This window comes from Pan paniscus, chromosome 21 (genome assembly GCF_029289425.2).
Source record: "Pan paniscus chromosome 21, NHGRI_mPanPan1-v2.0_pri, whole genome shotgun sequence".
NCBI lineage: Eukaryota > Metazoa > Chordata > Mammalia > Primates > Hominidae > Pan > Pan paniscus.
This window is the reverse complement of record NC_073270.2, coordinates 68,479,719-68,503,004: the sequence shown is the minus strand read 5'-3', so window position 1 is coordinate 68,503,004 and position 23,286 is coordinate 68,479,719. Positions and strand designations below refer to the sequence as shown.

Here is a 23,286-nt window from a genome sequence, read left to right as displayed (position 1 = left end):
CCTGGGTGGGCAGTGACAGCACTGACCCCTCCACTGCCCACCTTCTGAAAGACTGAGTGGCTGTCGCCCCTGGGGCCCCTCCACGCGGACTGGGGAGAGGTTCCCCCTGGCCAATGCCAATCAAAGACAGGAGCTTGGGGAGAGCAGATAAAGCCTCAAAGGGAGGGAGAGGTCATTTCTCACTGTGTTTACCCCACAGGCCGTGCCTACTTCTGCCTCTGGTGAGGGGAGGGACTCTCGCCGCAGAAGCAAAGCAGCCCTGACTCACTGCCTGCTACCAGTGTCTGTGGGAGGGGCCTCCCCGAGAGGGGACACCTGTAGCCACCAGTTCTATGTGCAGCCGGGGAGACTGGGAGCTCAGTTCTACCCTCCTCCACCCCCCAGCCCACCTGGGTGGTGGCCAGTGGAGGGTCAGTTAGGGCCCAGGGAGTGACAGACAGGTGACCCCCTGCCCGGCACTGCTGCCCCCACCCCCACCGGGCATACTGGCATACGCGGGGTGCCCAGGCAACTACAGAAGCTTAGCTGGGAGGCTGCCGATGCTGGTGTGTGGGGAGCCAGGGGGGACAGCCAGCCACCCTGGCCCCTCTAGCTGGGCAGAGGTGGGCGACTCTGCCCGGATCCTTCACCCTCTGGCTTCCTTAGCCCACCAGAAATGGAGGAAACCCCACACTTCTAGGCTGCTCATTTCCAAGATGCCTTTCAAAGTGCCTGACCGGCCCTGACTTCCTCCCTGGACACCAGCCTCCTGCTCGGGGCTTTGGTTTGATCAGCCCTCCCCTCCAGCACTGGAACCCCCCGTGCCACGACCCTCAGCCAAACTGATTCCCAAGGGGGCTTCCCACCCGCATTCCCACGGCGCTTTGCTCAGACCCTCAGAGGGCCCTTAGTCACTCGGCTCCAGTTTCACACACCTCACCACAACACCGCCGCCACACACAGATCCTCACAACCTTCCCCGCAGAAACATCGTCCCCACCATCCCGCAATAATAGTGCCTGTGAGCCCTTCTATGTGTCAGGGGCCATGCAAACGCTTCCCACGCATCCTCTCTCCAATGCTCTACCTTCTGAGGTCAATGCTATCACTACCCCATCACACAGATGGGAAAGCTGAGGCTAAACTAAGAACTGGCCCAACACGGCATCAGGTTCTGTTCTGACTCCCAAGTTTGGGTCAGGGCAGGCAGCTGGGAGGCACCGGCAGAGCCAGTCTGGGGGCTTCTCTGCAGAGGAAGGAACATCACCTGTTGGCGGCACAGTCTTTTGAGAAGCTGATGAAAGTGTTACTCTTCCTTTGGAGACGCAGGTGCCAGCGCACATGTTTCCATTAGGCTTAAGGAATTCAGAGATGTCCGAGGCCCAGCCACCAACACCAGAGAGGTCACAGGCAGGGGCTCCATCCCCTCAACAGGAGGGAAGAAGATAGGGGCTGAGCCTGGCAACTCTGGAGCTGCCCCCAAGCTGCCCCAACCGCCTTCCCAGCCTCGCAGGAGTAGACTGTCTCTGTGACATCTCTCCCACTCCCTACCCAGAAGGCACACCACTGGCACTGCTTTTGGGGTGAAGGAGAGGGGAGCCCCGGGGCTGGTTACTGAGGCTCACCTGTATGACGACCTTGACGGTGGCAGTGTGGATGGTGGGGGTGCACACCAGGCCGCCGGCGTGCTGGCCGTCGGCGCTGCGGTTCTGCTCGCCCATGGTGAACAGCATAGGCACCGCCAGCAGGGCCGAGGCGAGCCAGATGGCGCTGATGAACTTCTTGGTGCGGCTTCGGGACATGAGGGTCTTGGCCTTGAAGGGGTGGCAGATGGCCAGGTAGCGCTCCACACTCAGGCTGGCCACGTTGAGGGCCGTGGCGTAGGTGCAGGCGTCGCGCAGGAAGTAGTAGCCGCGGCAGCCGGCGTCGCCGAAGGCCCAGGGGTGGTGCACCCAGATGAAGTTGTACAGCTCCACGGGCATGGCCAGCAGCAGGGTGAGCAGGTCGGACAGCGCCAGGCTGCCCAGGTGGTAATGCACCGTGCTCTGCAGGCTCTGCAGCGACTTCTTCCGCGCCAGCGTGAACGCTGTCACCGTGTTGCCCACCGTGCCCACCACGAAGAGCGCCAGGTACACGGCGGTCACCAGCACCTTGGAGTAGATGTCGGTGTTCACGTCCAGCTCGCTGCTGGGTGCCTCCAGGACGCGCTCCGACGCGTTGCCCGAAGCGTTGCCGAAGCCCGGGGCCAGCAGCGCCTCCTCCAGTCCGGCCTGCGCCCGCTGGAAGGGGTCGGCGGCCGGCGTGCCCGGGGTTCCCGGCGCGGAGCTGTTGAGGCGCATGGTGGGCGCTGGAGTCCGCGGCTCTGTCCGGCGCCTCCGGGGCTGGAAGTCCAGGCAGGAGTGGGCGCGTCTCAGGCGGGGACCGATGAACGGGAGCCCAGGGGAGGGCGCGTGGCGAAGACCAGCGGGCGCGCCGTCCAGTCGGGAAGCGCCAGACCCAGACGCGCCGCCCCGGGCTCCGGGCTCCGGGCTCCGGGCTCCGCGCTCCTCCGGACTCCCAGCTTCCGGCTCCTAGCTCCAGAACCCGTGGTTCCTCGGGCTGTCTCCCGGCTCGGCGCTTGCCACGGGTTCCAGGTGCCTCCGATCTCCAAACCGCGCGGTTCCCCAGGCCCCCGAGGACAGCGCCCAGCCCGGCTCGGGCTGCGCGGGGCGAGCTTGTGGCGCCGGGAGGAGCGCACGCACTGCTGCCCAGGCGCGCTCCCCTCCCTCGCTCAGAATCTCCTCCCTCGCGCTCTCCGCGCACCCCAGCCCCGCACACCTCCCGCCGCGCCCGCGCCCTCCCGGCTCTGCGCGTCTCCACGGAGCCGGCGGCCGCGCGGCGCGCCCAGCAGTGGGGGGTGGCGGCGGAGGAGGGAGGCAGCCCCCGCCGCCATCCCCGCCCCGCCCGGGTGCAGCCTGGCGGGTCGCCCCCTCGCGCTCCCCGGGGCAGGGCGGGCTGGGGTGAGCGCTCCAGGGAACCCGGATTCCGAGCGGGCGCGGCGGGTATCGTGCACCGGACCCTTCCTGCCACCCTCTTCCCTGTTCTCCGCAATTTCTCGCACCGGCTAGGAAGGGAACTATGCACCTCCCCCAACCCTGGGCTCGCTCAGTTGGGGTGAGGGTGTATCCGGAGGGCAGGGAGGGAGGAAGCTCCCCGCTGGCAGGGCTGGGCGGCTGCGCAGCTGGTTGGGCCGACCCCCACTCCTGGGTGTCCGCAGGGTGCCAGAAGCTGGGTGCCCAGGGGGCTCCAGGACCACTGGAGATTACATTTCTTGTGATTCCTTTTAAAATCTGGCCGCAGTCATGGGCGTGCCTGGTCTGTGAATGCGTATTTCTGGGATATGCCCAGTGGGAATGGTGGGGGCTCAGGGCATAGTTATCACCTGGGGCAGGATGGCGTGAGGCAGTACCGAGGGACACCCGCAGGGGCTGAGGAGCTGAGGGGCTGGGTCCTGCAGAGGCCGGGAGCCACAGATGGTTTCATCAAAGTCTGGGGAGGGGTGAATGAGGGAGGGCAGAAAGCAGGTGCCCAGAGCAGCACCCTCCCCACTCAGGGCCCTGCATCCGGCACCCTGGGCTGGTCTCATGACGCTATGGGATGTGACGCCATGGGCCCCTTATTACTGCCTGGATTTGTCATCAGAAGCCACCCTGAGAGCCTACGTCCCAGCAGGATTTGGGAGGGGCAGCCCCAGCACGCATCCTCCCAGGCCCTGCAGGCTTCGCACACTCCCTCCCTCTGAGCGTCCTCACAGGGTGCCCCGGCCCCTGGCTCGGGAGCCAGGTGAGGGCAAGATTCCTGTCCTTTCCGTGTCTCCCCCAGCACCTGGTGGCACTGGCATAGGTGGCCAGGCACAAGCTTGCCCCCACCCATGTCTGGGTTGCCCAGGGGCCCCCAGGGCACTACCGTCCCTTCTCTGGGCCCTCCCCGCCCCCTCCCCTGCTCCCTCCTCCCCAGAACCCCTGGGAGAGGTTGGGTAGAGCTGCTGCCCCATGTGTGCAGGGCTGGGAGGAGCTGCTCGAGTGCAGCCCAGGGAACCAGCCTGGCCTTCGTGCACATGGCTGGCTGCACCTGCTGTGCTGGGAGCAGGAAACCTGGGCAGGCTGGGGCGGGGGTCGCAGGGTGTTGAGGGAAGCGGGAGGCTGAGGAACCCCCTCCCGGGCCCGCCCAGCTAGGAGAATTCAAGGCTTCTGAGCCGATGGCTGGCAGCGGGACTCTGTGCTTATTCGTCCGTTCTCGCCCTGCTTTGGACGTCTCTGTTCAACCGAAGCCTGATACTCTTGTCAGGGGGCTGCAGCTCACAAACATCAGAGCTTAGAAATCTTGGCATCAAAGGAAACGCCAGTGATCCCTTTGCTGGAAGCCAGTAGATAGGATTGAATGTTGGCCCTGCTACTTCACATTTGGGCGAGTGTGCTTAGCGTCTCTGTGCCTCGATTGAGTCGTCTGTAAAATGGGAATAGCGGCTGAATGAAGGGCAGGGCTGTTACTGATGGGTCTCCACGGGGAATGAACGAGGTCGAATGGGCTGTCGGGTGTGAGGTGAGGTGTTCCATCCAACTAGAATAGGCTGGAGTAGGCCAGATTTGTCCTCTGGAAGACACGATTCACCAGTTAAGTACACAGGTTTTTTTATTTTTTTATTTTTTTTATTTGTTGAGATGGAGTCTCGCTCTGTCACCCAGGCTCCAGGGCAGTGGCGCGATCTTGGCTCACTGCAAGCTCCGCCTCCCAGGTTCTCGCCATTTTCCTGCCTCAGCCTCCCGAACAGCTGGGACTACAGGCGCTCATCACCACACCCGGCTAATTTTTTTGTATTTTTAGTAGAGACAGGATTTCACCATGTTAGCCAGGATGGTCTCCATCTCCTGACCTCGTGATCCACCCGCCTTGGCCTCCCAAAGTGCTGGGATTGCTGGCGTGAGCCACTGCACCCGGCCAAGTACAGAGGTTTGGGCGGGGACCTTAGCGTCCACACCATGCCAGGGAGTACAGGTGCTGGACAGTGTGAGGTCCAGGCGCTCACCACTGTCTTGGTAACACTGGGGCCTGACCACGGGCTGGGCCATCAGGCGCCTCTGTTGAGACCCCCACAAAGAGGAAGTCCACAGCAATGGCCACTGGAGTCTGTCCCTCTGCCAGCCAAAGCAGGAGGATGCAGCGATTGTGCTCTCCCTCTGCCTAAGCTCATTGTTTGGTTTTTAAACCCCTGACCTTTTGGCTAAGCTGCCCTTATTTTCAAAGATTTATCTGTGAGTTGGCCTGGGAGCTTACAAAATCATAAAAGGCAACTTAGTGCAAATATTGTGTTGGAGCATTTGCTTAAAACCACATAGGAAAATGTCACTTGGAAGGCCTTGTTCTACACAAGGCGGATGGCAGGCCTCCGGTGGGGACCCCTGGCAGCCACGCCGCTCGGCCGTTCTGAGCTCTTCTGTGCACTCACAAACCGGATGGCTCAGCGGCTGGAAGCTCTTAACTCCACGTTGTTTGCCCCTTTCTCTTCTGATTTCTGCAGACAGAAGCCCTTCCTAAACAGCTGAGACTCTTTAAAGAAAGTGCCGGTGAGGTGCTTGGGAAGGGCCAGGCCAGGTCCGGTCATGCCCATTGGGGATGCAGCCACACCCTTGGCCAGCCGGATGCCTTCACTGACACGTGAAGTCGGGCACAGCCTTGTGGGGGGCAGGGCTCCGGGGTCGGGTGTCTCCTGCAAGCTGGAGAGCCTTGGGGACCTGCTGCCCCGATCCCAACACTCCCAATGCTGCCTTTTGAGGAGCCGGCTGGTCCCATGGGCAGCGAGGACCGAGGTCCACGGGCACGGCTGTGATTCTAGGGTGCAGCAGGCGTGCTGAGCTGGGGCAGCCAGCGTGCTGGGGACAGCCTGGCTTTCTGTGATTTCCTGAGTGGTGTGAGCGAGGCATGTCCTTATTACCAAGCAAGGTAGTCATCTGTGCCTGGGGTGACAATCACGTCCAAAGAGTCACCACACAAGAGGTCCTTGGAAGCACGCTCCCAAGGGTGGGGGTCCCTGCTTGTTTCATTGGCTAGCTTACCCTGAGTCCCTCCAACACTGCCTGGCACGGGTGGGGGTCCCTGCTTGTTTCATTGGCTAGCTTACCCTGAGTCCCTCCAACACTGCCCGGCACAGGTGGGGGTCCCTGCTTGTTTCATTGGCTAGCTTACCCTGAGTCCCTCCAACGCTGCCCGGCACGGGTGGGGGTCCCTGCTTGTTTCATTGGCTAGCTTACCCTGAGTCCCTCCAACGCTCAGTTGGCGCTCACTGGGTTTGTGTTGCACTAGTGGAGCAGATGCGATGGTGAACAGGATGAGGCCATGCCAGCAGGATGTGCGAAACCCGTCACTGGTTTGCAGCAGGCTTCAGGCTTCCAAATGTAGGAGAGCCACCATCTCTCCAGCCTCCAACCTTCTCTTCCCTCAGGCCCCCAACCGCTGTTGGTGACTCTTGCTAGCAGGAAGGCTTCTTATTAAAATTGAAAAAATTAAGTTGACAATAACACCTACATCAGTTATCTATTGCTGCATAACGAAATGCCCCCACACTCAGTGGCTTAAAACAACAGGCATTTATTATGTCAGCGGCAGCAGTAGTTGGTTTCCTATGAGAACGAAGGCGGGTGGGGCAGAAACGTAGACGTGTTAGAGGCACAGAAGATACGTAATAAACATAATCGGTAGAGCTTGGCTATAGATTTTCCCACCCACAGCATGGAAATTGCACGTGTTCCAGGACGGACGGTGTTCCAAGGAGGATCTTTAAAAACAGAGCGGCACCTGCACATGTGTACGCACAGTGAGTGTTCGCAGGCGGGCAAGGAGGGCGGAGCCGCTTTCCAGCCTCACGCTGGCTGCGCTCCAGGCATCTCTGGGGCTGTTGGCAGATTCTGGGGGCTGCGCTACAGGCCGATCAAGCCTCAGTCATCGGCATCCTTGTCCCTCACATTCCCAGGCCGCCCCTTGGACCTTGGCCAGCTTTCTGGAAACGTGAGCTGTGTTCTCAGGGAAGAACCAGAAGAGGAAGCAGGCGTGGCTGCCCACAAGTGCAGCGGCTGCTGCATGGGATAAGCCCCGGGAAGGCCAGGGATGCCGAGGGCAGGTCGGGGTGACAGGCTGGAGAGGAGGTGATTTCGAATTCCAGCTTCACCAGGCCTGGACCCCCAGTTTCCTGTGTGTGAAAAGCATGACGTGGCCCCTAGGTCACCAGGCTGCTGTGAGCCTCCTGTGATGTGCACACACTTCATTCCACACAGAGGCCAGGGCTCACCCTGGTGGCTGCAGGGCAGCTGGAGAGGCTGGGTGGGAGAAGGATGGCCTGGAGGGGGGTCACACAGTCTGCCTTTGCCCGAGTGGGACACGCTTGGGGCGTTGCCGTGGCTGTCTTATGCGCTAGGCTGAGGATGGAGAGTGATTGGCCACCAGAGTTACGTGAGGTCCCTGTCAGCGTTATAGACACTCGGCAATCCAGTTTTGGGCCTCAGGTGAGCTGGGATGGCTGTTCCACATGGTGTCTGCAGGTTGCCTAAGTAAGATGGCACTGGCAGGCTGGGAGGCTCGGGGTAGGACAAACAACTCACTCTGGTTTTCCTGGGACTTTCGAGGTTTTAAAACAGCAAGTCCGGAGACCTGGGAGCTGGAGCCCTCTCAGTCTCAAGCAGTTGGGGCTGAGGGTCACCCTGGTTGTGTGCTGTGGGAGTTTGCTCTTGCAGCTTCCCTCCCTTCCCAGGCTCTCTCCTGCTCCGTTGACCCCCCCAGCCCAGGTCTCCCCCACTGGGACCAGGTCTCACCACTCCCTCCAAATCCCAAATCATCCAGGGTTCCTTCTCCTTCCACGGCTAAGAAGCCAAGAATCTTCTAATTCAAACCTGACATGGCTCCATGGAGAGCTGGCTGCTCTGTAACGGGCCCGGTTTTCAATCATGTATTTCCTCCGGGCTCTGATTCAGCCGGATGGTCTGACTCACGCAGTCGTCAAACATATATCAACAAGTGTATCTCTGCCATCTGCCTGGAGGCCAGAGCCTCCTGGTGAGCCCTTGACTCAAGGGCTCGCACCTAGTGGGCAAAAGCAGCCAAGTTCCCTTAATTTTTGTGCCCCCAAAAGCCATCTGCCTTCCACCTGGCTCTGCGGGAATCTGGCGCAGGCTTGGTACCCAGTGGACAGGGAGATGTGTGTTGAGCGAATTGTGAGCACCTGGAGGGAACAGCTGGTACTTCACCTACTCAGCCTTTCCCCTCGTCTGGGTGCAGCACCCCCAAGTCTTCCTGTGAACCGCCTGCTGTCCACATGGTGTGTGTGCATGCATGTGTGTGTGCACATGTGTGTATACCTGCATGCGTATTGGGCTCCCAGACCCAGGGTCTCAGAGGGTCCTCGTTGGCAGGAGCAGGCCTTCCCAGGCTCATCTCCTGTCCTTGCTCTGAGACCCCGCAGGAGGCTCTGTCTCCTCTCCCCAGGGCTGGCATGCACCTGGCAAAGAAGGCTGTGCCCAGCGGGGAGAGAGGAGGGCATCCTCTGCCTGCCCCGCCATGCTTTGTGTTCTCTCTGCTTAGACGCACAGAGCCGTCTCCTGGCTGCAGCTCCGGGGACCCTCTCCCCTGGCTGCAGCTCTGGGGAACGTCTCCTCCTGCTTGTGGTTGGTTTCTCAATGTGAATGAGACTCTGCTCCACCCGACCAGGCAGAGGGCTCGGGATCTGCAGTCCGACCCAGGGGCTTCAAATCTTGGCTCTGCCACCTCCAAAGTGAGCGACCTTAGGTGACCCTGAGCTTCAGTTTCCTCATCTGAAGTACAGGGATATTAATTGTGCCTCACATTCAGGGGTGTGGATGAGATGGGGCAGCCCACATGGTGGGCAGAGTAAGGACCCCAAGGATGTTCATGCCAGACTTCCCAGAACCTGTGAATTTGTTGGGGTGCCTGCCAAAGGGGATTAGGGGGCAGGCGATTAAGGCAGCTCATCAGCCATGAAATGGGGAGGCTGTGCTCGGCTGTCCTGGGCCCAGAGGAGTCACAAAGGTCCTTAAATGTGGAAGAGAGAGGCAGAAGGAGAACCAGAGTGATGGCAGCCTGAGAGGGTCTGGCACATTGGACACACAGGGAGCCACAGTGCTGTCCTCACAGCAGGCCAGCTGTGAGCATCCCACACTGGCTGTGTCCAGAGAGCCTGGCTGAATGGTGAGTGAATGAAGGATGACTGAAGTGGGCTGGGGAGGTGGGAAGAGGCTGCTGGGGCCCAGTCCCTGCTGTGCACCAGACCTCTCCCCTCCAAGACAGCACGAAGGGCGCAGGGTCCCCCAGGCTCCCTCTGCCCACCCTGGCTGCACCCGTCCTGGCCTTCACCTCCAAGCAGAAGGCGCTCAGGACTAGAGCCCGGCTCCACACGGCTCGGAGACCACTCCCCTCCTGTCCAGCTCTGGTGTCTCAAGCTGTGCTTCGGGGAGTAAGGACAGATGGGGCCTCTTAGGACAGGCCAGCCCGGGATGAGGACAGAGCATGCAGAGGCCACAGTCCAGGTGGCTGCAGCTGCTCTGCACCTGGAGGTGGGTGTCCAGGAGATGGGGCCCGGAGAGCGGCTCTCCATGTGGAGCAGCGGGAGGCACAGTTAGGGAGAAACCTTGCCCACGAAGCTCCATGTCCCTCCCCAGCTTGCTGGACTGTGAACAGGGGCAAGGACTGGCGCCCTGCATCCCGGCTCCCTGCACCCTGGCATCCTGCACTGTAGTGCCCTGCACCCCGACGTCCCTGCCCTGCACCCCAACGTCCCTGCCCTGCACCCTGACGTCCCTGCTGGCGCCTTGCTGGCTCTTGGGACTCTTGCCTGCCCAGCCCACTGGGTGCCTCCGTGCCAGGTGACAGGCAGGGCTGCTACAGCAAGCACGTTCACGAGGAGGGCACTGGATGTCTGGGGGAACGGGCGGAGGTGGGGCAGTTTGGGAAGACTTGTCCAAGGAGGACATGTTCACTGAGTCCTGGAATGTGGTGTGTGAGCAGGAAGGGTGGCAGGCAGGAGGGGGTTGGGCCAGTGTGTGGCCAGAGGCCAGAAGACAGCGGGGTTGGGGACGCGGCTCCCTCCTGGACCTCTGTGCCTGTGACATGGAGTTTTATTCCTGGAGCTGGTGGAAGATGCTGCTCATTCAACCTGCGTCCCGGGTCAGGGCTGGTGGCTCTGGGACCCTGCTTGAGGCAGCAGGCATGGGGTGGTGGGGGGAGAGGAAGGAGGGGGCACTCGTTGCCACAGCTCTGACTTGACTCCTCGCAGAAGCACAGCCCTGACTCCTGTCCACCCAGCAATCTCGCCGTGCGCCTTTCCAGGCCTGCTGAGGAGAACTGTGTGGAAGGGTGAAGCAGAGAAGGCCTGGAGTCACCTTGGATCGTGAAACCCATCAGCAACTTTAAAGAAATCAGCCAAGAGACACACAAAGAAAGCTGATGTTTTGGAGGAAACAGGGAATGAGGTAGATCATCTTCTGAGGAAAGAAGATCCATTTCCAAGACATGTTTCAATGCAGCCCAGTTTCCTAGAAATTATTCCTGGGAAGGGCTTGCTATGACACGCACCTCAGGCCGATGGACACAGAGCGTGTCCCTTAGAATTTCCTGTGATGTTCCCACCGATTTCTCTGGACCAGAAGGTTTGAAACTGATGAATAGCAGCCCCCAGCCCCCTAAGCCCATTCCCTTTTCTTCTCATTGCCCTCCCTGGCCCCACCTATACCCTCCTCTCTGCCTCCTTCTGCTGGAAGGAGGGTTCCTAATTGCTGGGACCCCAGCAGAAAGCCATTTTCTTTTTGCAATTTGCTTTTGGGAAAAAGACAACATACAGGCAACACACGCAATGCAGAGGGCCAAGCCAGCCCATCTGTTCCATCTGCAAAAAAGAAGTAGCATTTTGTCTGCTCTCACCCAGAAGCTGCGGGCTTATGGCTCTTATGAATGCACCAATTTGTGATGAACTTTCCAGGCGTGCTTGTGAGCACACTAGGCGATGTAAAGCTAAAAGGGTTGCATTTGGTTAATATTAGTCTCCCATTTATTGTCACGAGAGAAGGGACGGGTGGCTCTTGCATTCTCTTGAAGGCTCAGCAGCCCGGCCCCCGAGCCTGGAGGGGATGAGGAGACGCGTGAGGCAGGGTTGGAGTTGGAGCAGGAAGCTGAGGGTCTTGTCATGCCCGCCCTTCCTTCCGCGTGGCTCCACCAGGCTGCCCTCTGGGAAAGGTAGGACTGGGCGCCGTGGCGCGGGCATCTCTTCCCTGTCTTCCAGGCTTCTTTCCTCCTTGGGCTAAGGATGGAGTTTGCATAAACATGACTTCTGCGTCTCCAGAGATCCAAAGCGTATGCCTTTATCCACAGTCAGGAGTCCTCCCTGCTTAGAAATATTGAAATAGGAAAAATGTCTTCCATTTTGTAGTCGCTTCCTGGGAGTTCCAGAAGCAAAACCTTGAAACCGTTCCTCCTCTGTCATTCTTGCCTTGGAGCTGCAAAGGCCCGTTTGAGACGCTTTCTTTAACAACGTGAGGCCATGCCAAGGGGCAAGGAACTCCGGGGGCAAGAGGGGCTGAGGGCAGGTGCCCGGCTCACCGAGGGTGGCCCACTCCCTCTATGATCCTCAGAGAGAGCAGAGGGTCCACAGAGGTGCCAGCATGGGCCTGGCCAGCCTGGGGACACCAAGCCCAGTCCACACAGCAAGTCTGGGCTCCCGTGAGCCACGGACACAGCCAGGGCCAGTCCACCGGCCGCCTGTGGATCCTCCCTCCCTTTCACCCCAAGTCTCAGCTAAGGGCTCCATCTCCCACTTCCCCTGCAGCTAGACATGCCACAGAGTAAGTTCTGGCTGGGGGTGTGGAGAGAGGGCACCCTTGCCAGTCAGGCCGCATCTCCCTGGCTTCCTGGCTTCCCTCTGGCTGGGAGGTGAGGGTGGCGAGAGACGCAAGCTCCCAGGGAGACATCCCAGCAGCAAGAGAGAGGGAGCCTGTCCCGGTCCACTCGGGAGCCTGTCTCCAGTCCACTCGGGAGCCTGTTCCGGTCCACTCGGGAGCCTTTCCCGGTCCACTTGGGAGCCTGTCACGGTCCACTCAGGAGCCTGTTCCGGTCCACTCGGGAGCCTGTTCCGGTCCACTTGGGAGCCTGTCCCAGTCCACTTGGGAGCCTGTCACGGTCCACTCGGGGTGCTGACACACAACACCAGAGCCTGGGCGGAGCTCCTGAACAACAGAAATCCCTTCTCACAGCCTGGGAGTTGCAAGGCCAAGATCAAGGGAAGGTTCAGGGTCTGCGGAGGGCCTGTTTCCTGGCTCACGGAGGGCGCTTTCTTGCCGCGTCCTCCTGCGGTGGGAGGGGTGAGGGAGCTCCTTGGGGACTCTTGTGTAAGGGCACTAATCCCATTCATGAGGGCCCCACCTTCACCACCAACCCCCCCCCAAAGGCCCCACCTCTCACATCTTTGCCTGGGGGGCTGCGATTCCAGTGCAGGACCTTGGAGGAGCCACAGGCTGCATTTGATTACAGAGCCCTCTCTGGATCTGGACCCCAAGCCTTCCCAGGACTCCTGCCCTCCTGGGACCCCCACCCTCCTGGGCCCATTCCTGGAGTCAAATGGAGCCTGCAGGTTCCTGAGGACACCATGTGAGGCCCTGGCCAGCCCCTGCTGTCTCCTGGGCTTCCTGAGGACACCATGTGAGGCCCTGGCCAGCCCCTGCTGCCCCCTGGACTTTCAGTCCCATAGAACCTTTATTCTCTCGAGCTGTTTGACTTGGGTTTTTGCCATGTGCCCCGATGTCCTGGGATAGTCATCTGTGAATTTAGGGGACACCTCCAACATTTATTCACCTCCTAGGGGATGAGGATACCTGGAGGGCAGGCCCTGATACCCTGCTGTCCTGTCAGGGGAAACTGAGTCCAGTGGGCAGAAGACCAGGGCATAGGCATCCGATCCAGGGCCCGACAGAGCAGAGCAGCCAAGCCCAGGAGAGAGGTCAGCCTCTCGGGCAGGCCTCTGAAGGACAGAGTGTGGGGTCTCCCCTCGGGGCCCCTCCGTGGCTGCTCCCCCTCCCCATATAAAGTCACCAGGCGCCTCTCCTCAGGCTGCGGGACGAGGAAGGAGCCCTTCGCTGTACCCAGTGTTGTACCCAGCGCCTTGCCGGTTGGACCCCGTGCTCCCCGAAGGCTGGGCCCAGCTCTCCCTCTCCACTCAATCACCCCCCAACCCCCGCACTTCTAAGTCTTCAGAACCTGCTCTTTCAACCCCCACCAGCTTAGCCTGGTCTCAGAGGACTTCTCTGGGAGAAGAAGCCCAGACCACGGGCTGGGATGCTTAACTGTTGCTCATTTTCTTTTCAGATAATGAATTATGTTGAGCTTGACGTGGATAATTGAATGTAAAACTTTTCTAAAAATAGCATACACAGGTGCTGGGCCTCCTCCTACTGTGCTTTCTAGATAGGGAATGAGAGATTGCTCCTCCTTGTTCTAGACACCGGTCCCTGTCCCCAGCTCCCTGATTTTTTCGGGTGTTCTTATTCTCTCTCACCCCCCGACTCCATCGGCAGCTGCTGAGACCACATGAGGTTTTATCCTCTCAGGTGTGTTCTGTGCTGCCTGTAAGACATGTCCCCACCACTGGCCAGGCATTTATCCCGCAGCAGCCCAGCCCCTTTGCCGGGCGAGGAAAGAAGCTATTGGAATAAAGAGCCCATTGTGGTAGGACCAGGGACCAAAAGCCTCCACACCCGGCACTGCAGGCAGCAGGCTTTGCCAGTCACTAGAAGACTATTATCTGTACAGTCCCCAAACATGGTTTATGACTATTTGGCTCATTAAATAGCCTGAATCCCTAGGGGAACAAATCAGACGAGTTCTATTTTTTCTTCAATCACTGCCTTACCCCCTGCAGCTCTGGTGTCCCCAAACCACCCTTAGACTCCACGATTCTCTAGAAGGCTCACGCAGTGCCACAGACCTGCTGTGCTCACAGTTGACGTTCATTAGAGCGACGGGGCACCGGCTAGAATCGGTGAAGGGAACTGGCAGAGTCCAGGAGGGTCCAGGCATGGGCTGCTGATCTCCCCACTGGGCGGCCTGACAGCACTTGCTTCTCCCCGAGCCGATGGCCTGCCTTGGGGTTCAGGGCTTTGCTGGGGCTCAGTCCCACGGGCTCTGCCAAGCGACCACGTGTGGCAGCTCGGTCTCTGATCCCTCCAGAGGTGCAGCTGACACCATGTGGCCCAAAACGCCCACCACAAATCCCATCAATAGTACAGACCATCCAGCCTGGCCCAAGGTCCACAGGTAACCAGGACTGTCTTATCAGGCAGGACAGGCCGGGGCTCAGAGGCCGCCTCCCATGAGGAGAGAAGCGGCCAGGACTTTCTCAGGGAAAGGAGAACAGTTTGCTGCACCATCGGTCACTTTCTCTTCCCCTCAGTGACACTTAAGGCAAACCCCAGAAAGGGCAGGTCATGTTTGGACATTAAAGTACACGCACGCCAGTTAAAAACTTGAGCACCACAACCGATTCCAAAAGCCTCACTGCACAGACGTAATGCACAGCTGTAGTCCACGGTCCCACTCCACACCCCACCCACACCACACCCCACACCCAGTCTACAACCCACCCACACCCCACTCCACACCCACTCCACACCCCACCCCACACCCCACTCCACACCCACTCCACACCCACTCCACACCCACTCCACACCCCATCCCACCCCACCCCCACCCCACACCCACTCCACACCCCACCCACACCCCACCCGACACCCACCCCACCCCCCACCCCACACCCACTCCACACCCCACCCACACCCCACTCCACACCCACTCCACACCCACTCCACACCCCACCCACCCCCACCCCACCCCCCACCCCACACCCACTCCACACCCCACCCCACACCCCACCCCACACCCACTCCACACCCACTCCACACCCACTCCACACCCCACCCCACACCCACTCCACACCCCACCCACAGCCCACCCCACACCCACTCCACACCCACTCCACACCCCACCCCACACACACTCCACACCCTACCCACACCCCACCCCACCCCACACCCACTCCACACCCCACCCACAGCCCACCCCACACCCACTCCACACCCCACCCACAGCCCACCCCCCACCCACTCCACACCCCACCCCCACCCCACCCCCACCCCACACCCCACACCCACTCCACACCCCACCCCCCCCCCACCCCCCACCCCACACCCACTCCACACCCCACCCCCCCACCCCACCCCCCACCCCACACCCACTCCACACCCCACCCCACACCCGCTCCACACCCCACCCACACCCACTCCACAACACACCCCACGCTCCACACCCACCACACCCCCACCCCACACCACCCCCCACTCCACACCCCATCCCACACCGCACACCCCACTCCACACCCCACTCCACACCCCACACTCCACACCCGCCCCGTCCCCCACCCCACACCACCCCCCCTCCACACCCCATCCCACACCACACACCCCACTCCACACCCCACTCCACACCCCACACTCCACACCCACCCCATCCCCCACCCCACACCACCCCCCACTCCACACTCACTCCACATCCTCACTCCACAGCTGTACCGCACAGCCTCACTGCATGTATTCATCTGTTTTCACACTGCCACAAACACCTGCCTGAGGCTGGATAATGGGTAAGGGAAAGTGGTTTAATAGACACAGTTCCGCATGACTGGGGGGCCTCAGGTAATTTACAATCATGGCGGAAGGCGAATGGACGCGAGGACGCGCCTCACAAGGCCGCAGCAAGGGGACGTGCTGAATTAAGGGGGAGGAGTTCCTTATCAAACCCCCAGATCTTGTGAGAAAATCATGAGAACAGCATGGGGGTGACCGCCCCCGGGATCCAGTCACCTCCACCTGGTCTCTCACTTGGCACATGGGGATTGTGGGGATTGTAATTCAAGGTAAGATCTGGGTGGGGACACAAAACCTAACCATGTCACTCCACAGCCCCACTCCACAGCCCCACTGCACAGGCGCACTCCACAGCCCCACTGCCCAGGCGCACTCCTCAGCCCCATTGCACGGCCCCACTGCACAGGCGCACTCTACAGCCTCACCTGCACCATCCATGTAAGAGGCGCTGGAAGCCAGCGCTTCCCCTCAAACGATTGCCGGGTGAGATGCTGCAGCGTCGTTAGATGACATGTTCCAATGTGTAGTCTTTTGACAGACAGGCGGGTGGAGGCCTGCCGTAAGCACAGGCCAGTGTGCGTTGCTGCAACGACATGTTGCCAAATGTTGGGGTTACCGTATTTATAAGTGTGCGTGTTGCTCCATTTGCACATTGCCTCATTTGTGTACTTGTGTGTTCCCAAGTGTTCCTGTTGTCCTCTTTGTGTTGCCCCATGTAGACGTTGCTGCATCTGCACGTGGCCCCGTTTGTGTGTGTGTGTGTGTTGCTGCGTGTGTGTGTCTAGAGAATGCAATGACAACTGAGAGTGGCCATCTCCCTCAGAATCACTTTCTGAATGCTGACCTCCCAAGCCACCCTCTCCTCGCCCAGCCGCAGGATAGACTGTGGCCCTCCCGCTCTGGACAAGCCTTGATGGGAGCAAATGCTGCCCATCCGGAGCCTCCTGGGGGCCCTGGAGGATGCTGTCCCTGCCTCACAGCTGGTGCAGAGAGGTGGGGGTTTGACCCAGGGATTCAAGGCCCTTCTGACCAGGGCCTTGGGCAGGGAACGTGGCCCCTCCAAGTCTCAGTGCCTGGAATATGATATGGTGAAGACCATGCTGGCTGCCTTGCCAGGTGGACGAGGGAAGATTAACCAGGCAATAGGGTGGTCTGGTAAACGTGTGTGGGACGGACTTACAAGGTGATAGGCACATGTGTGGCTCTGGGAAAGTGAATCTGCAGCTTAACCAAAAGCTTCCAGAAATTCAGTATGGAAAACGGACATTTTCTATCAAAGGAAACGCCTTGAGAGGCCACTCCTTATTTCTCTGATTTTGCCGTTGCTCAAGGAGGCCCTGGAATGCCCGCAGCTTCACAGCAGGAAGAGAGCACGGTCCACGTTGCCCACAGGTTCCTGCTCAAATCCAGAGTGAGCCTGCAGGACAGCCGGAAAGCCCTCCCAAGGTGCCTCAGCCTGGAGCTCACCCAGGACGCAGAGCAGGTGCAGGTGCAGGTGCAGACGGCAGACGGACGCATCAGGGGCCTGGTGTGAATAACGCCCCGCTTGAGAAGCTCAGGACTGGATCCTACTGTTGATTTCTATGGGAATGCCCCATCCCTCCCGGCCCTGGGGCTTGGTGCCAGCACCACACTTCACCACTGCATCTGATGCCAGGCAGAGGCGCTTCTCTGCTGTGGAGGACTTGTGATCGAATTGGCCCACCCAGATCATCCAGGATCAGCTTCTGCCATGTTGTGATATAAGAATAAATACGCATTTAAATGGTCTCTGACATAGAGCGACGATAGCCCTTGTAGTTTCTTGACCAATAGGGGTGCTAGGAGAATCTTTTGTTCTGATACTTGGTCTTTGGCCCCAGTTCCTAACAATGAACTCCTATAGCCTTTGCGATTTCCCGAGGAATAGCTGCGTCCACCCAGGGCTTCTCAATCCCTTGGAATTTCTGGGGTGATAGGAGCATTTTTTGAGCTGATGTGGTGGCTCTGGGGGGCTCCTGGACAGCTTCAGGATGGGGGCTGGTGGCCACAGGAACCAACCACATGATTAGAAGGTTCTGCCCCAACTTCTGATCTTCGGGAAAGAAAAAGGGGTTGAAGGTTGAGTTGATCACCGATGGTCAATGACGTAGTCGATCATGCCTGTGTGTTGAAGCCTCCATGAGTCCCAAGAAGGACTCAGTGCAGATGAGCTTTGGGGTTGGAGGACACGTCTGCCTGCCAGGAGGGTGGCCCCAACTGCAGAGGGACAGAGGCTCCTGCACCCGGGGCCTCCCGGACCTCCCCCAGGTATCCACCTGCTGGTCATCTGTGTCCCCTGCAATGTCCTTCATAATAAACCGGTGAGCCTGTGTCCCTACGTCCTGGGTGCTGCTGCAGCAAATCACTCCAGCCTGGGGAGGGGCTCATGGGACCTGGTTTATAGCTGTGTGGACAGAAGCCCCTGAGGCTTGCAGTTGACTTTGGAAGTGGGGGCAGCCCTCTGGGACTCAGCCCTCACTCTATGGGGTCTGACGCCATCTCTAGGTGGACAGTGTCAGAATTGAATTGAAGGACACCAGCTGGCATCTGCTGGAGAACTGCTTGATGTTCGGAAAAAATCACCACTCTCCGGGTTGGGAGTGCTGTGTCCAGTGCTGTGAGGGTAGGAAGAACAATTTGTTTTTTTCCCATATCTTCTCAGACCTTCCCACCTTGAGGTCTGTACCTTGATCAAACTTGCACTTTACAGGATCAAGGACTGGGGCAGGGACATCTTGAGCCTAGCTCCAGCCAGGACCTTCGGGGACTGTCCTGAGAGCTGCCTTGCTCAACCCAGAGCACAGTGGAGATCAGCCAGGTGCTGCAGCCCCAGGGCAGAGCGTGCTGCAGGACCACCCGGTCCCTGGAGGTGGGACAGCTTCTGAGCTGCACCTTGCTCCCTGGGGGCCTGGCTGAGGCGTGGCTGCGTCCGGCACTTAACCCTGGGACTTCATCTCGGCCTTGGGGACACTTACCCGAGGGGCTGCTTCTGGGGAACCGGAGCTGAGACGGTGGCTCCTGGGGAGCCTGCCAGGAGGCATTCACTGGCAGGAACACCCCCAGTCCTTCAGGGAACAATGAGATGAAGAGATAGAAGAGCCCACAGATTTTAAGGGACTCTTGGCCAAGGGGGGGCCAGATGCAGACACGTTCCACATATTCAGGCCGACGGGAGGGGTGTCTCGGGCAGCACAGGCTGGCATTTGGCCAGAGTGGGCATAGCAGCGGCTTCCCCTGCGACTGCTGTTGGTAGGCTGCGTGGTTTAAGACAACGGGAACTTATTCTCACTGTCACCAGCCACAGGGTATGGAGGAAGCCACCACCTTCTCCAGGGGCTCCACATGCAGCAGGTGTCAGCCCGAGCGGCTCTCGCCCTTGCTCACGGGCATCCCTGAGGGTACCTGGGGGGTGACTCCTCCAGGACTAGGGACAGTGTGGACCCCCTTTTGGTCACAGTCCTGGGAAGCCTGGGGCGGGGCCTGCGGGATTCCTGTGCCTCCGGCCATGCGCTTCTGCAGGGACCCAAAAACGTTGGCACAGGAGGGCACCGGCTGGTTGGAATCTCTTTTAGCAACCAGCATGGCTCTGCAATCTGGTTTTTAAAAATATCATTGGAGGGAAAAAAGGAGCATTAAATTAAGGAAAACGTGTTCTGGTAGAAATGAGCAGTTAGAATACAGACCCGCCCTGCAAACCCACAGGACCTGCCGAAATCACACCTTCTCTCTCATGTTCATAAATGACACATGCTCGGCCTGTGCACGCACACATGGGCATGGGGCTGGAGTCTGGTGCATGCCGCATGCCTGCATTGCTCTGAATCCTGTTACATGCATTGCCCCTGTTGATACCCACCCTGTTCCTGCCCGCCCGGCCTCCCTCCCTCCCTCTCCCTCTACACACACACACACACACACACACACACACACACACACACACACACACGAGTCATACATGATATATTAAATATATGCCTATATGTAATGGATTTGATGGCTAAGAGAGAAGACCTGTTGACCTGTTATTTTATTTTTCTTTAAAAAAGGGCTGAGGCTGCCGGATATCGCCAAATGAAGAATCTTGCTGTCCACATCCTGAGCAGCCCTCACATCCCAGAGTCTGGCTCTGTAATCCTTTCCAAATGCCACTTCTGTTTCACAAGCATGTCCTCCGGAGGGGAATCTGGTGCCTCTTTGTTGGCCGTCACAGCCGGCCAGGCAGCCCTGCTCTGCAGTGGGCAGCTGGCACCCAGGCATAGGAGGGGCCTTGTGGTGGTTTAGCTTCCCAGACTCACGGGGGCCCCGCCCCAGCCCCGCACCTTCTGCGGGGTCACAGAGAGCCCATCCCTCATGGTCTGGGGGATGGGCTGGCCCTCCCCCAGCAACCAGAGGCCCCATTCCCGAGGCCCCAGGGGTGGGTCTTGGGATGGGGGCATCAGCCAGTGTGGAACCCAGAGCCCTTTCGCTGGGCTTGCTGGGAAGGGCGGCCCCACTCACCGGTTGCCGAGTGGGTTCCTGGTGGCCGTGGGCAGAGCTGGGGATGGAAGAGGCACAGAGGTCTGGGGGTGTTGCTCTAGCCCCTGAGTCCTGCCCTGCGCCCTGCCTTTCCTCAAGCTGGTTTGACTTGGATTTTGTCACCTGCAGCTACACATCGTGAGGGTGGGCACTGGGACCCAGGTGGCCAGCGGGGCCCTCCAGACGCCCCCCGGGGGTCTCTCGCCAGTGGCTCCTGAGCCTCTTACTCCGCAAGTGAAGGCAGGAAATGGCGGGTCCAGCCCACGGTTTCATTTTCTGTAACCAGTTGGAAAATTCTAACAGTGTCGTGCATGAATAGGTTCTTGTCTTCTCTGGAAATTGCAAGGCTTGATAATAAAGACATTAGTTCCTGAGATGCTTCGGTCTGAGAAGAGCCGACTGGAGATAATTTGCTGCTTCCTGTGACAGCTAATGATGAGCTTCATCACAGCAGCACGTCGCTGCCACAGACGGATTTGTCTACACAGCCCAGTCACTTCAGAAAACATGTTTGGGCCGAGGCGGGTGGCTCACGCCTGTAATCCAGCACTTTAGGAGGCCGAGCTGGTGAGATCATGAGGTCAGGAGATCGAGACCATCCTGACTAACACGGTGAAACCCTGTCTCTACTAAAAATACGAAAAATTAGCCGGGCTTGGTGGCGGGCGCCTGTAGTCCCAGCTGCTTGGGAGGTTGAGGTAGGAGAATGGCGTGAACCCGGGAGGCAGTGGTTGCAGTGAGCCGAGATTATGCCACTGCACTCCAGCCTGGGCAACAGAGTGAGACTCTGTCTCAAAAAAAAAAAAAAAAAAGAAAACATGTTTGAGGAAATGTAATCCTAGGGCCTTAGTATTACTTCTTTTAAAACATTCCGGGGCTGTGGTCCAGCTGGTTTCTACTCTGAACGCTCCTGAACAGCCCTGTGTTCGGTTCCTTCCCCGGCCTGGGGTCTGCAGAGGCTGCGCTGAAGTCCTGGGGACTCTGTCATTCCCAGCGGGGTGTACTGGAGACCCCCAGGGGCCATCCCAGAGCTGGGGAGCTTCTCCTTTAACAGAAGTGCCGAGGGCAGCCCCCTGAGACCACTCCTCTCCACTGTCAATCGGCCAACGGATCACTGGGGAATTCTTGACTTTGCCAGATAACATTAGAACTATAATTTGGGGAAGACTGCGCGCGGGCAGGTGGGTGAGATGTGGGGGCTGACAGTGGAAGCTGTGACGGCAGGCCCGGGAGGGCGGGTTCATGATCCAACCTCATTCCGTTTACCATGTTTGACATTTCCCACAACAAAGTTAACACAACAAAGTCAATAAAACAAAACAAATGAAAGCGCGTTTATTGAATTGCGGTTCTCCGCCTGGAGTAGGATGAACTGTCAGGCCCCGAATTGGAAGCCAGTAGGGTGTTTCCTTTCCATTATTAAAGAATAAATCTCAGAATGCGTCCATGAAAGTATCTCACTGCAGAGTATGGAAATGTTAATTTCCTTTCGCAGTTTCTCTCCTGGTAAAATGAATGGCAAATCTGAGATAATAGTGAGTAATAGCACAGCCAGGGCTCTGGCCTGCGGCTCGGTGGAGGGCGGGCGTGGAGTGAGAGCATGCAGCTCCCTCCTATTCTGTGGCTGGGATTCCCCGGGCTCCTGCAGAGCCTTCCTTGGCTGCGAGGTCAGAGCCTATGGTGACCTTGTGCAGGTGACACCTTCTGTTGAGCTCCGTCCTCCCCTGGAAAACTGTCAACCCCACTCCCCTGGAGTATCAAAGGACTTGATGAGACGTCGGACATCCAGAGGTTGTCTGTCTCCCTGTGGGCCCCTGAGACAGAGGGGAGACTGGGGTCAGGGGCAGGAGGTTTACTGGGAGGACACACAGGAAGCACCGCTGGAGCAGAGAGGTGGCCGACGCGAGGGAGGGGGCCAGGACCATCGCGGGCACCCGAGGCACCGTGCAGCTGGGGAATCCACAGCAGACAGGCCCACTCGCCAGGCAAGGGGGCTGGGGTCGTTCACCTGCCGCGCAGGCGCAAAGCAGGCACAGAGGCCAGGGAAGCCCATGTGAACAGGAGTGCAGGCGCTGGCTGCAGGCGTCGACTCAGACCCTGGGGGTGAGGGTGGGGACGCGGGTCCCCCGCATCTGCTCCACCCCTTCCATGATTATTTCTGCAGGTCGGGGTTCCCTCAGGCCCACCCCCTTCCTTGGCCCCAGACATTCCTGGGTGCCCCGTCCCACACATGGAGTGGGGTGAGGATGATGTGGATCCCCCTGCCAGGAACATAAGGAATCGGGCAGCTTGGCAGGATCCCCACGGCTCTGCCTCAGCCCCCGCAAGTTATTAAGGCACGGCGGTCGCCTTCCGGAGGGTCTGGGGGTCTAAGATGACCAGGGCGTCTTTGGAAAGGGGCGGTCCCCAGGAGGGGCTCAATGCGGGGTGGAGACGGCTGCTCAGGTGAGTGCTGTGCTGGGCACCCGGTTCGCTGGGCCCTGCTGGGGCTGGGGTCCCCTCTGCCACGTCCCCCGTAGGGACCTGCTGCTCATCCAGCCTGGGAGGCCATGGGCCAGCACCTGAGGAGGCTGAGCATCTGTCTGTCTGTCCGTTCGGGCAGCTGGTATCCTCAGTGCCTAGGGTGATGTCTGCGAGCCCCGGCTTCTGCACGAGCACCGGTGTGATGGAGGAAGGACTGATGGAGAGAGGGAGCCACTCTACCCAAGGGACAGGCCTGTGAGGCACGGGGGCACAGCCGGGGACAGGCCTGCGAGGCACGGGGCACAGCCGGGGACAGGCCTGCGAGGCACGGGGCACAGCCGGGGACAGGCCTGCGAGGCACGGGGCACAGCCGGGGACAGGCCTGCGAGGCACGGGGCACAGCCGGGGACAGGCCTATGAGGCACGGGGCACAGCCAGGGACAGGCCTACGAGGCGCGGGGCACAGCTGGCCACGTGCAGGCCAGGGAAAAATGGGATGAGGGTTTGGAGATGAGGGCCTGACTTGATTCCTCAGAGACCGTCCATTTATGGGAAAGAATGGGCGCCTCCGGCCACCTGCTGG

General features: G+C 59.4%; 1 protein-coding gene across 1 annotated transcript in view; it reads right to left on the bottom strand.

Annotated features, from left to right (window-relative positions):
- The window catches only part of NTSR1 (neurotensin receptor 1), a 51,555-nt gene extending 48,758 nt beyond the window's left edge, over window positions 1–2,797 (bottom strand). The window contains exon 1 of the mRNA XM_003810829.5: window positions 1,605–2,797. Within this exon, the coding sequence (XP_003810877.3) occupies window positions 1,605–2,318 (714 nt within the window). The 5' untranslated portion in view covers window positions 2,319–2,797. The remainder of the gene's footprint in view (window positions 1–1,604) is intronic.
- Window positions 2,798–23,286: the final 20,489 nt, after the last annotated feature.